The sequence below is a fragment of the Ochotona princeps genome, chromosome 27 (genome assembly GCF_030435755.1).
Source record: "Ochotona princeps isolate mOchPri1 chromosome 27, mOchPri1.hap1, whole genome shotgun sequence".
NCBI lineage: Eukaryota > Metazoa > Chordata > Mammalia > Lagomorpha > Ochotonidae > Ochotona > Ochotona princeps.
The window spans coordinates 15,255,156-15,269,524 of record NC_080858.1 but is presented as its reverse complement, the minus strand read 5'-3'; the positions used below and the strand labels follow the sequence as shown (position 1 = coordinate 15,269,524).

Here is a 14,369-nt window from a genome sequence, read left to right as displayed (position 1 = left end):
CATAGCAAGGATAGTTTGAACAACCTAGTAAACATTGCTTTCTAAATTTGAAATTCAGTTGCTCAGTCGGAGTTTTTGAAATTTGCATGTCTTTTGTTGGAGTTGCACTTCTTCAAGGTGGGATAACGAATTTTCACTTGCTTTTTTAATGACTATTTAAATGATGCGTGCAAGTGTTAAGGAGGGAAAAATTAGAAGCAAGAAGCTAGGAGGAATAGCACTAAAATCTGCCTTTCCCCCAGGAACCTTTTAAAATTCTTAGGAAAATGGAGTAATTGGAAATCTTCAGTGTTTCAGCAAAATTTATTTGACCTCATCTTTTCATTTCTAGTTGTATTCAAAAAGGTTTTTTTTTTTTTTGTCAACTTTCTAATACATTGAATCAACTAAATGTAAACCTGTATTTTTTTACATGTGGAGGAGATATTAAACTAGTGATTTACAAAGATTCCTACTTAATGAATAATAATTTTGCTAGTTGTTTCTCTGCTGCTTGACCTTGTCAGTAATCTTGGGTAATTTTTCTTAAAAGTAAGATGAGCAGATCCTGGCACAATAGCCTAGTGGGTAAATCCTCACCTTGCATGTGCTGCAATTCCGTGTGGGCACTGCTTTGAGTCCTGGCTGCTCCGCTTCCCATCTATCTCCCTGCTTGTGGCCTGGGAAAATAGTCAAGGACAGCCCAAAGCCTTGGGACCCTGCACCTGTGTGGGAGACCTGAAAGATGCTCCTGGCCCCTGGCTTCAGATTGGCTCAGTTCTGGCCATTGCAGTCAGTCACTTGGGGAGTGAACCAGCGGATGGAAGATCTTTCTGTCTCTCACTCTCTCCATAAGTCTGACTTTCCAATACAAATAATAAAATCTATTTTAAAAAAAATAAAATGAGCAACCAGAATGTAAGACCAATGTTTGAAGATTTTTATTAACAGAGAGAAAGCACTGTACGCTGTGACAACCTTGGGATGCCAGGAAGGAGGAGGATGTCGGAAGAGCCAGCTGATGATCCACAGAGGGTCTCACTGGGAGCGGCTTTTTTTTTTTTTAAGACATTTGAGCAGCAGAGAGAGTTGTTCCATATGCTGATTCATTACCTAAACTACTGAGGTAGGCAGGACTTGTCCAGGCTGAAGTCAGGAACTAGAAATTCCTTTCTGGTTTCAAATGTGCAGCAGAGGTCTTAGCAGTTGGGCCGTCTTCTGCTATCCTAGACTTTCCAGCAAGAAACTGAGTTAGAGGCAAAGTAGTTGAGATTCAAACCAACACTCTGGTTTGGGATGTTGGCTTAACCTGACCTAGCGTAACATCAGCCTGCAAGTGGAGTGGGGCCTGTCTTTTGTGGTGTGCTGCTACATGTCTGATCCTCTGTTTTGCAACACTATTTCCAGTGTTAGAAGAGATGGTCATGCTGGAATTGCAGACTGATGTACTGCAAAGTTGAGATTTACAATTTTCTTTCTTTTTTTTTTCTTTTTGTTTTCGCTACAACAGAGAGCACGTGTCCATGTTCTGGGTCACTCCCCAAATGCCCTTAGCAGCTGAGGCTAGGCCAGCACGAAGCCAGGAGCCTGCATCTGAGTTGCGCACAACTGGAAGGGAGCCTGCTTCCTGAACCATCACTCGCTGCTGCTTGGTGCACAGTAGCAAGTTGGAATTGGGAGCAGAGCCTGGACTCCTATAGCCAGCATTGCAGTATGGGATATGAGAGACTTAACTCTTAGAGCTAAAGGCCTTGAGCATGACATAGACTGAGTCATGAACCTTAATGAAAGCTGTGAGTCAGCGAGACTTCTGTTAAGGTTTTATTAGGATAATACAGATAACTGGTTTCCTATTGTTCTAACAGGGCACCTCAAAATGATTTGAACAAATTTGCCATCTTACAGCTTGAATTCCTAGGTCAGGAGTAAATCCAAGTTAAAAGCAGAGTTGCATTTCTTCCGGAAGCTCCAGGAATCTTCCTTGCTTTTCTCAGCATCTAGGAGCCAGGTGTGTTCGTGGCTCCGTGGTCCCTACCTCTCTGTCCTCGAGGCCAGCAGCATAGAACCTGTGGGTTTTTTGTGCTATTCCTTTTCCCACAGGAGGATGTGTGTGGCTGCATTGGGTCCACCTGCACAATCCAGAGTGATCTTTCCACCTCACAACCTCTAATCATTTTTGCAAATTTCCCTCATAAAGTGGGATATTTCATGGGGACCAGGAGGACCATTAGCCTGCCACATTTTGAAGTGGCAGAATTCATTTACTTCAACAAAACGTTCAATTCCCCACTAAGTAGCACTTGCCAGAAGTTTTGCTGTACTTTGATGCTTCCAGTCCAGTGGTCACCTTACTGCCCTTCTCTTGTAAACTTGCAGCCTTCAGTGCTTGTCTCCAGCTTTGTTTTCCAAGTAGCAGCTTTGCTTCTAGGAAACCATATTCCTAGTTTCCTTTTATCTTACTGACTGGTCCAGGATTTACCAATTCCTTAAGATTTATTTGAAAGGCAATCCTGAAAGAGCTTGAATTTGTTGGTTCACTCCCACAAGTGGTCACCACAGCAAGATCTTTGTTGGGCAGAAACCAGGAGTTGGGAATTGCATCCTGGTTTCCACCCATGGATGGCGGTGGCCTAAGTATTGGGGCTGTTCTCCCCTGCTCTCTACACCACACAAGGAGGAGATTGGGTAGAATAGTGAAGCATTTGGGACTGAAACTGGCACTCCAGTGCGTGATGTTTGCATGACTCTGCCACAGTACCAGCCCCTGCCAGTTCCTTCATGACCTCAGATCTGGGTTCCAAGTATCATGACATTTAGTATCTTCTGATACTTAATGTTGTATCCAGCCTGCTTCTGAGCACCAGAGTTTAGTTGCATAGTTCATTGTTCCACGTTAACTTTTATAATAAGCCTTGCAGATTGCTTTCCTAGCATAAGAACTGATTTTTCAACCAAACTTCACTTGGTCAGGATTCTGGTCTTTTTGCCTGTCTCCTCCCCCCTCCCCTAACCCCCGTCCAGTCTGTGCTGTGTCCTGTGAAGCTCTTTGGTGTCTGCTTTTTGCTTCATTTTCTAGTTACCCTACAGGCTAATGCTTCTCACATGGACTGTTGGGCTGCCTGCCTGCCTGTGTGTCAGGTAGCTGGGCAAGAGCCACTGGAGAGAGTCAGGGATCCTGCTCTCCACCAGGACCCACACAAACGACTGCCCTCTTTGTGCTTCAACCTGTCATTAAAGTATCCTGATAGGGGCGGATGCCAAGACATACTTAGGCTAACCCTCCAACCATGACGCGGGTTCAAGTCTCTGCGGTTCCACTTCTCATCTGCCTTCCTGCTTATGGCCAGGGAAAGCAATGGAGGATTACCCAAAGCCATCCCATGTGGGAGGCCAGGAAGAAGCTCCTAGCTTTGGAGTAAGGTCAGCTCCAGCCATTGTGGCCATTTAGGGAGTGAACTAGGGGATGAAAGATTCTTGTTCCGTCTCTCCTCTTTGAAACTCTGCGTTTCAAGTAAAAATAAAACTTTTAAAGAAAATCGACCCCCGGGCCCAGCACAGTAGCCTAGTAGTTAAAGTCCTCGCCTTGAATGCGCCAGGATCCCATTTGAGCACTAGTTCTAATCCTGGCAGCCCTGCTTCCCATCCAACTCCCTGCCTGTGGCCTAGGAATGCAGTTGAAAATGATCTAAAAAGCTTTGGGACCCTGCACCCACATGGGAGACCCAGAAGAAGCTCCTGGCTCCTGGCTTCGGATGGGCTCAGCTCCAGCAGTTGTGGCCGCTTGGGGAGTGAACCATCGGATGGAAGATCTTTCTCTCTGTCTCTCCTCCTCTCTGTATATCTGCCTTTTCAATAAAAATTTAAAAAAAAGTCTATCCCAATAAAATGGGTAGCTCAGCCAAATCGGAAAAGTAGTTTACAGCCGCATGCACAGGGAGCCCAGAAGTCAATTACAAACGCCAATCATGAGCATCCTGGCCGTAGTACCAGTCTTCGCCCCTCCTATTTTAGGGATTAAAAGCCCCAAACCGGGCCCGGTGGCATGGCCTAGCAGCTAAAGTCCTCGCCTTGAACGCCCCGGTATCCCATATGGGCACCGGTTCTAATCCCGGCAGCTCCACTTCCCATCCAGCTCCCTGCTTGTGGCCTGGGAAAGCAGTCGAGGACGGCCCAATGCATTGGGACACTGCACCCGTGTGGGAGACCCAGAAGAGGTTCCCGGCATCGGATCGGCGGCGCATCGGCCGTTGCGGCTCACTTGGGGAGTGAATCATCGGACGGAAGATCTTCCTCTCTGTCTCCTCCTCTGTGTATATCTGACTGTAATAAAAAATGAATAAATCTTTCAAAAAAAAAAGCCCCAAACCAGGAAGAATCCATTCCTCTCCACTGGCCCAATCTCTCCTAGATGAGCTTTTTAAATTGCCCTGTGCTTTGCCTGCAGGGGCCCCTTTCCCCTGGACTGGTCCGTTTCCGCCCACAGAACTTTCCAGTGCTCTAGTGTCTCAACTTTCACCTCTCTGAAGTGTAATTCCTTACTTCCTGAGCAAAAAAGAACTAAGGCAAGCCAGTCACTACCAGTGACACCCCTTGCTTCTCCTGCCCCTCGGACCATCGATCCAGTGCACTGTAGGGTAGGCCCTGGCTTTAGAATTTGAAAACTGTCCTGTTTCCTGTGTAAGTGCCTGCGGTCAGGACTCTGGATCCCCACAACGTAATTTAGGGAGCCCTATTCCCACAATAAAGGACAATTGGCAAATTAAGTGTATTGTTGCTTTTTGAAAGGCAGAGACAAAGATTTCCATACCTCTGGTTGATTATCTGAATGTACTCAACAGGACGGGCAGTCCAAAGCCAGGAGCTGGAACTCAATCCAGGTGTCTCCCACGTGGGTGACAGACCCAAGCACTTGGCGCCATCACGGGCCACGGTGCGGGAAGCTGGCGGTCTGGAGCGGAGTCGGGGCTGGGACCCAAGAATTCCTAAATAAGACATGGGTCCCTGCAGTGCTTTGAGTTCAGGAGGAGTTGGGCAGGTGGAGGGAAGACCTGGCAGTAGCTGGACGGCGGGTTCCCTCGGATTCCCTCAGAGCGCCGGGTGACCGGGGGCGGGGCGAGCGGCGGCGCGGGGCGGGCAGGAAGGAGGAAGCGCGGGGCGCCCTCCAGCCGCAGCTCCGGAGCGAGCGGCCCTCGCCATGTCCGCGCACAACCAGGGCGTTGAGCTGGGTAAGGGGTCCCGCGGGTGGATCCTCCTCCTTCCATTGCGTCCCGCACCGCAGGGGCTAGCGCGGGGCTCCTGAGGGGATGTCCCGGGGCTTGGGCCTGGGGCTCCTGAGGGGATGTCGCCGGGGCGGGAAACGGTGGCGTCCGATGGGCATTCACCTCACGCTGGAGGCCGACCCTGGAGTGCAGGTCAGCGCCGCGGGCCTGGGCACCCAAGGCTTGTTTCTGAAAGCAGTTTGCAGAGGAAGAGATTAGAATTATACCCCCCCCCCCCCTTTCCTCTCTTCTTTCTAGCTTGCTGGCTGGAAAACCGAGAGACGAAACCATGGCCAAACAAGCTAAACGGGATAAAAACCTTCCCTGCCCCCCTTCGTGCAGTGCCTGTGTGATTTCATTTCGCATTCCCATAGATACTTTGACCACAACTGGAACCCAAATTCCTAGGGCTGATCTTGTCCCCGCCCTTGGTGCATGCATTTTATTAGCTATCCAGAGTTTTTTAGAAGCACATGCGTTACTTTGCCATGGTTAATGTTTCTGAGATTAGTTCAAGTATTTATGGGCGTGAAAACTTAGTTCAGATTCTTGAAACCAAGATGCAGCCGCAGGTGAGCAGCTTGTTCCAGCTTGGCTGGCTCTTGGAATTAGACCTGCAGCTTCTTAGCTGTGTGACTGTGGTGTTGCTTAACCTCAGAAGGTGATTGGAGATTCATGGAAATGAAACATGATAAGTTTTTGGTGCATTGTGGATATCTGGTAGATGTTAGGTAAATTATAGTGTTCGTGTGTGGAAAGAATTTTGGGAGAAATCACTCTTCTAAAAACAATATTTGAAAGACAGAGACAGAAGAGGGAAGGGTATCTTCCATTCACTGCTTCACTCCCCAGCTGACTGTACAGATTTAGGTCCTGCCAGGTGGAGACCAGGAACCTGGAACTCCATCCATAGGACCCTGGGGCCTTCTGGAAGGGGCTGATCAGCTGGCCTGTCTTCCACTTGTGTTCCCACAAGCATTAGCAGGAGCCTGCAGGGTCACCATGCAAACCAGGTTACTTTATTATTATTATTTTCTGTAAAAGTGACTGTTTTCCTTCGCTCTAATCAGCAAGAAGTATTTGGAGTTTCCGTTGCATGGCAAAGAAAGCTGATGTTTCATCTTGCAGTTTCTTCTAGTGTCACTACTCTCCAGCAGATGTTGATTCTGTCTGTAGATGTGTCCTGTCGTTGGGAAGGCCTGTCCTCTAGGGTGCACTGGCTAGGAAGGCACTGGGAGGGTGGCCTGTCCTACTCCCTTTGGGACTCCCAGTGATACATTGCAGTGTGGTGATGTACACACCAAGTGTCACTTTCACAAAACTGAGAAAAAGGTTTTCCTTCAAGATACACAATTCAGCCACTTTGCTTTTTCTCGGGCAAGGTCCAGGAGGTGGAGTTTGACAATCTCAGTTTGTGTGTCCTAGGTGGTGGCAGTGGAGACAAGTAGAAGATGCCTGGGCAAGTGTTGGTCCCAGAGCTGCTGGTTGCTCTGGGGGACCCCTGGCAGGTAGGGCACTAGCGATGGCATCTGCCATGTATTGGACCTGCCATCTGTCCCTCTCTTTTTCTCCCTTTCAGTCCTTTTCTGGTTATGTACAACAAAGTAGGGAAAGGTGTTTGTGGCCTATGGTCTGAGTTGTGAAGTTTCGGTCTGAGGCCTAATGGATGCAGTGGACAGTGAGGATGGCAAGGTCTTCCTGACTTTCAGGATGTAAGTAGGTGTAACTTTGTCTAGCTTTCGCCAGTCTAGAGTGAGGTGGGGTGTGGTTTCATTAGGCCCCTGTGCAAGCTCCTGCCTTTTAGTGTATGTGATTGGCAGTTTTTATGATGGCCTTTTTCATGTCCTTAGCATGTCATCTTGGTCAGTCCCTCTGTCCTAAGTCCCTGGGGATTCAGCCTCTGATACTGCATCACTGCTCAGCTGTGTGCCCTGGGGATTATGAGTGCAAACCTCGTCACATCATCATTGGGCCACAGACCAACAGTCTTTTCCTCATGTGTGTACCATGTGCTTAAAATAATACATAGATATCCTGCCAGGTCAATTCAATGGCTAAAGCGAGTCCCTTAAATTCCTTTATGAAGTGAAAAGGGTCCTAACTTAGCAAGCTGAGTTTGGCCTCTGATTGGGGTAGGTCTGACACGGGGGGAGGAACATGAACTCTGATTGTCTCCATTTCCCCATCTGCCACTTGGCACAAAGGGACAAGAGCCTTTACTGGGGAATGGGAAGAACCAGATCTTGATGGTTTCAGACGATACGTCAGATTTGTTGAAAGGGAGAATGGATTCTGATGGGGTGAAGGAGTTGTCAACAGAGGAGCTGTTGACTTATTGCAAGAACGGTGGTTTTGGACAAGAGTATGGAAGGGATCGTGCAGACACGTTAGGGTGCTCTATGAGTCCATGAAATTTAACAAGGCACTTTTGGTTGTTTTTTTTTTTTTTTCATAAGCCCGGCTTAGGGAATAGGGTTTGAAGGGCTGGCACATAAGGGAAATCAGACCCCTTGTAAATATTGTAATAGAAGGGGTTGAACTGGAGGATGGTACAATAGCTAAGAGTTCCATTTGGGGGCCATGTCTCCTATTCCAAAAGTGTATAAGGCAGATCAGACAAACATTACAATGGAAAACTAGATGCTTCTTTTTCAAATTCTGGGAATTAAACTGATTGCAGTTTAGGATGCACTCTGGGATAAGTTGTGAATGATGGGAGTCAGTTGTCCCATTCTTAGAAGAAAGTAGCCCTACCAAGGCTCAACCTGTCCAAAAACCTTCCTGGGGCATCCCACCAGAAAGGGAGGACTAAGTTGAAATGGGTGTCTCCATGGATGGAGGCATCCTGCCCCCTGAATGGGGAATTAGTGGCACTTCTGTGGCTAGCAGGCCCGATGCTTCCTTTACAAGGGAGTGTCTGACTCGGGGTTGCTGGTGCTGGTTTAGAGGAAAGGGCAGTTTTTCTCACTTGAGGGAAGTGGCACATTCACCTGGGCCCCTATGCAAGTACAAGTGATATGAAAAACTGCACCTTCTTTCCTTTCTGAATATCGTTCATATTCTCTTGGGTTAGTTTTGTCTTTTAAGATACCTCAAGAGGCACGAGAAAGATGTTGACAGCATGGCATGCTTTCAAATGTGATTATCTTTGAACATATCAGGGAAGTGGGGGTGTGGGTTGAGGTGACTTCTAATGGTATCCTTGCTCAGTGTCTGTCTGTGTAACTGTAAACGCCTGTGTACAAATAGGCACATTTCAAAGATATCTGAAAGACAGCAGAAAAGAAGTAAGTGAAAACTGATCTCTAATTGGAAGGGAATGGGGAGAATTCTGTGGATTTCTCATGCTGAGTTAATAGGAGATTGCTCAGACATATCTGCACAACGCGCCTCCCCAGGGACCGGCATTCCTGGGGAACGTAAAGACTGTTTTGCTCACTGGATGATGGACTTTTCTGTAATTCATGTGAGAACAGAAAGGGCAGCTTATTTGTTTAAAACCTGGGTGTAGGGATGGGCCTTGTTTCACAGTGGGTTAAACAACCGCTTTGGAGGCCTGCTGCATCCCTGTGACAGTGCCTGGAGTAAAGTCCTCAGTGGCTTCCCACTTCTGCCCACCCTGGGTGACAGCCGATGATGACTGGGTGCTTGAATCTGCCTCCCGCATGGGTGACCTGAATGAAATTCCTGGCTCTTCATTGTGGTCTGACCCAGGCCCAGCTGTGAGCATTTGGACAGCCAGTTAGCAGCTGGATGATACTTAGCCAGCTAGATATCTAGTCTGCCAGCAGCTAAAAGTTATCTCCCTTTCTCTCTCTTTCACGTATAATGAAATGAAATGAAGAGAAAATCAGCTGTTAGCCAGTGAGCCAAGACCCGTGATTACGTTTTCCGTTTAAAAACACTTAAAATCAGGGCCAGTGCTGTGGCATAGTAAGTCAAACTTTTGCCTTTGGCACCAGCATTCCGTACAGGCGCCGATTCGAGTCCCAGATGCTCCACTTCCAATCCAGCTCCTTGTTTGTGGCCTGGGAAAGCAGTGGAGGATGACCTAAAGCCTTAGGATCCTGCATCCACATGGGAGACCCAGAAGAGGCTCTTGGCTCCTGGCTTTGGGTTGGCTCAGCTGTGGCTGTTGTGACCACTTGGGCAGTGAATCATTGGACTGAAGATCTTCCTCTCTGTATATTTGACTTTCCAATAAAAATAAATAAAAATCTAAAAAAAAGAAAAAAAAAGAAAAAATAGTGGTTGAGGCAGAGCCCAGCTGGGTGTGAAGCACTATGCTGTGTGCTTTTCTGCATGATCATGTGCAGACCTCAAACAAGCATATTTTGATTTTTGTTGTGCAGATGAGTGAAAAGGAGTACCGAGTGTTTTAAGTTCTTGCCAAAAGCCAAGACAAGTATGGCCACCTCGGCAGCGCAGGGATCCAGACCCAAGTGGTCTGCTGCTGATGCTGTTGCTTCCAGCAGCATCCTATCACTGGTTTAACACCCAAGAAGTGACTGCTTGAGTAATTCCTGTGTTTTCTTCCCTTAGTAATGTAATTATTGTAACCCATGTTAACCACCGCAGTTTTCTCCAGCAGAGTTGCAGTGTTATCCTGCAGGAGAATGAGCAGTCTGGACTTGGGTGGAAGGAGAGGGAGTGTAGGTGTTTCCAGGTGCGGTCTTCCTGCAGTTATGCTTGTCCCTGTGCCCCAGGGTGTCCTGTGGTGGTGCCCAGGGTATGCTCCTGATCGGAAGGGGTTCTTAGTTTGTGTTGTCCTCTTGCATTCCCTCCTCCATGTTTCAGGCTTACCTTAAGTTCCATAGTAGGAAAATCAGTTCTCTCTCTTGATATGTTCTTTGGGTAAGTGAATTAAGTGGAAATCTTAAAATGTTTGGTAATTTTGTTGATTTGGAATGACTTTCTTTTGCCCTGCATCTCAGCCTGGGGCTTTTGGGCGTTTCCCAAGAAACAGCATTGGGATTCCTCCAGTTCTTTGTGGGATCAACATTATTGTTCTGTTTTGTTGTTGAGATAGAGGACTTTAAAGCTTGTCTTTGAGACAGAAAAGTCAATCCCTCATACATAAAACTGGAAAGTAAGGGGGCATTTTTAAAAAGAGATAATATGGGGAAATTTGACCCTAACTCTTAGCTCAGACATTAGGATACATTAAATAATTGTGGGGCCTGAATTGTGACGTAGTGGGTTAAGCTGCCCTTGGTGATGCTGAAATTTTGTATCGATGCTCTTCCATTTCCCTGGCTGCTCCACTTCTGATCCTGCTCCTTGCTAATGTTTCTGAGAAAGCGGTAGAAAATGGCTCAGGTGCTTGAATCTCTATCACTCAACTTGAGAAACTCTGATGGAATTCTTGACTCCTGGTTTGTGCCTGGCCTGGTCCTGGCTTTTGTGACCATGGGGACAATGTACCAATGTGCAGAGGATTTTTTTTTTCTCTCCCTCTTTCTGTAATACTTCCTTTCAAATAAATAAATAAGGTTCAAACTTCTTAAGACTTGCAAGGAGAGTTGAGTTGATTGGAAACTGTGAGCCAGGAGCTTCCTCTGGGTCTCCCACATGGGTGCAGAGGCCCACGGACTGCTGCTTTCTCAGGCCACAAGCAGGGAGCTGGATGGAAAGTGAAGCAGCTGGGACACAAACTGGCACCACAGGGCAGAAGATTAGCTTGCTGTGCCACATGCCAGCCTCCAATTGAAAGATTTTTAGACCTCTTCTGAAGATTTTTAGGGGTGGTAATTTGATTTTTTTTAAAGATTTATTCATTTAACTTGAAAGAGTTGCAGAGAGAGAGTGTGATAGTTTAGAGATTATGTGTTACCTTTAGGCTGTTTGATTTTATTTGAAACAATCAATTATTCAGACTTTCATTGACTTGGGGCATCTTTATGTTGAAGCATGCAGAGCAAACGTTTTGTGGACTGTCCCCTGTGTCTCTTTGCTAGTGTCCTTTCAAGTTTAGATGTAGGTCACACACCTGTAGCAGCATAGAACAGTATGCTTTGCTGTGTTCTAACTGCATCCTATTGGCAGCACATGATTGGTGTGTCTTATTGTTGCTGACATGTTGAGTATGGGTTAAGGTGATTGTTAGCTATTTTTGCCACAAACCCAACATGCCAGAAACAGCAAGTGAGTCGTTTATTCCCCGGGGGGGGGGGGGAGGTAGCTGCAGGGCAGAGGGAAAGTGAGAGCAGAGAGAGACAGAGAGACTGAGAGAGGAGCAGAGCAGAGAGAGAGAGAACCAAGGGAAAAGGCTCCTTTATAGCCTAGAAATGAGTGTGGGGAGCTCCAGGTCAGGGATTGGCAGATGTGGCTGCAGGTGGCCACCAGGGATATATGCCTCAGGGCATTGGTGGAACAGGGGTGTCTGGTACAGGGATCTTGAAGTACAGAGTTGACAGAGAGCACAGTTTAAACCTAAAGATCATGAAGCTTACTTAGGCAACTGGGCCTTAAAGGGACCGAGACCTAGGGGATTTACGGTAGCACTGAGTAAGCAGGTATTCAAGGTAGTCTAGGTGGCACTGGGTCCTGGATGGCGGGGTCAGGGGTCAGTCTTCCTGGAGCTGTTGGAGTCACTCCTTACAGTTATGCTTGCTAAGCCTATTCACCACAAAGTTACTCTTTAACCTTGGTAATTAATATGTGTGTTATAAAAAGGTACTTTGAAACTATTTGAATATTTTTTCTTTCATAAATTTTTAAATGACATGTTTTGGAGATTTCCTGTTTTCCTGTTGGACTACAATTATTATTATTATTGTTTACTTCAATGTTCAGGTTTTTAAAAAATTGCTTAGGACATCCCTTTCAAGCTGGCTTCTCTTTATTTTTTTTTCTTAAAGATTTATTTATTTTTATTAGAAAGACAGATCAGATAGATTTGTGGGAGGAAGGAATGACAGAGAGAAAGATCTTGCACCCACTGCTTCACTTCCCAAATGCCTGCAGTGGTTGTAGCTGAGCTGATCCAAAGCCAGGAGCTAGGAGCTTCTTTTGGGTCTTGCACCAAGGTCCCACGGCTTTGGGCCAATCTTTACTGTTTTCCCAGGTCATAAACAGGGAGTTAGATGGGAAGTGGAGCAGCCAGGACATGAACTGATGCCCATATGGGATTCTGGTGGTTGCAAAGTAAGGATTTAGTCACTGAGCTATCGTGCAGGGCCCTGGCTTTCCTTTCTTTTATAACATGCCCCTTGCCTGCCCTGCCCCCATATTGTTATTTAAAACTATTTCCTCAACTTCTATCTCTACACGGTGTTTCTGATTCACCTTGTATTTTCTGTGCCCCAGCTCTGGAGTCAGTTTTCCAAGGAGAGCTGTTTTTAGTCAGTAAGGATATTTTGAAGCCACGATCCGAGGATTTAGTGTGCTCGGGTCAACTGTGAGTTTCTGTATTCATATGGCAAAACTGAAACCTGTAGGTCACACACACACACACCCCTTTGTGCCTGTTATCTATCTGTGTCTCTCTTCACACTCACACAATTCAATCCCATTGGATTGCTCTACTTTCTCCACTTGCATGTCCTTCCCCTCTGCCTGTGGGGCATTCTTGACTTTCTCTGGTGCTGCACCTGGGCTAGACAGCCCGGTCAGTGAGGATGCCTTCCTTATCCTGCTTGCACCCCACTTCCTGGCTGCAGCCTGCTGCCCTCAGGGCTGTGGGCCTTGGAGTTGGTTCAGGGTCCTGTGCCAGCTGCCTCCGCATGTGGACATCTTGCTGTCTCCATGTGTGCTTTCCTCTCTCTGTGGCTTCCTGTGTGCAGGTTCCTGGTTGGTTTTCATTGCTGTCTGGGATTCCCTTGGCCTGTTTGGTTTCCACTCCGCTACTCCCTGCCTGGCACGTTGGCCTGCCTTGCTCACACCCTCTCTCTTCCCCATCCCAGGGCTTTAGGGCTGTTGTGCAGGAAGGGAAGGGACAGGGAGCTATTATTCCTCTTTAGAAAATTCAAAACCTGATGTGGAGTTTCTGCTGCTGGAGGTCCTTGTTGCGTGGTTGCTTATGGCAGCAGGAGCGCGATCCCCACGTAGGCCACACCTGCGTGCTGCACTTTGGCCTTGAGGTTCGCTGTCAGCTAGGGAAGGCCTTCATGGAAATCCTGAGGTGGAGTGTGCAGTCTGACAGCCGAGTCAGTGCGACTGGGAAGATAAAGCCCAGTTCACGGCGATTCAGGGCAGGCGTTCTAAGGAAGGATGCCTCAGAGAGGGACTGCCGAGGCACTGAGCAAGCACAGGAATCCACTTTTCAGATTCCTGGCACTATCTTCTCATTATAGTAGAATCATTAAGAGTAATATGTTAATGAAGAAAAATTCTTCCTCTGTGTAGAAAATACAGCGTCCATGTAATGATTATGTACACTTTTAGATTTTAAGTGGGGCATTCTTTTATGAATGCTTTGATTTTGCCTTAATAGTCTGTCGCTTTTTTCACTTATAAGCGCAAGCGACAAGGGTGCTTTTTATTACCCTGATACTGTTTTGATAAATAGGGAAACTATAAAGTAATAATTTGGGTTTGTTGTGTAATTAAATAATTAAACATCCTCCATGGTGCCTGCTAAATTAAAAGACTTTTTTTTTTTTGTTTTAATGCATCTAAGCCCTGTGGATTTTAATTATTAGGAAGGAAGACAAACTTCAAGCGCTCATTTAAACTGGGATGCCTCGGCCAGGAAAGCAAAGACTCGTAAATGAGGCCGCAGACAGAACCCTGGAGGATGCGATTTAAACATGTCACCAGAAATTGTTTAAGTGGAGAGCTCTGGCCTTTTTAAAGCACTGTCTGTCACTTGAGGATTGGGTCACCTTGAAATGTGTTCATCTTTGAGTTAAAGGCATAAAAAGGCACTTTGAAATGTTTCCGTTAACTTTGGTGTGTGCTGTGCGCGCGTCTGCGGATGTACCTCCTCTCCGCCTGCCTCCGCCGTAGCAGTCAGTTCCCTGGAAACCAAAGTGGTTGCAAGAGAAGGATAAATGATAAATGTTTAATCTCAGCTCCAGCAAACCATACAGACCTTTTTTTTTTTTTTTAATGTTGAGACACTCTAGCTGTAACTTCACACTCTCTTTGAGTACGCAGGCCTTCCTCCCACAAAGCAATGCTTCAGATAAG

General features: G+C 46.8%; 1 protein-coding gene across 1 annotated transcript in view; it reads left to right on the top strand.

Annotated features, from left to right (window-relative positions):
• The first annotated feature begins 5,124 nt into the window (after positions 1-5,124).
• DERA (deoxyribose-phosphate aldolase) overlaps positions 5,125-14,369 on the top strand; it is a 70,492-nt gene continuing 61,247 nt past the window's right edge. Inside the window, exon 1 of the mRNA XM_004592591.4 lies at positions 5,125-5,204. Coding sequence (XP_004592648.1) covers positions 5,174-5,204 — 31 coding nt within the window. The 5' untranslated portion in view covers positions 5,125-5,173. The remainder of the gene's footprint in view (positions 5,205-14,369) is intronic.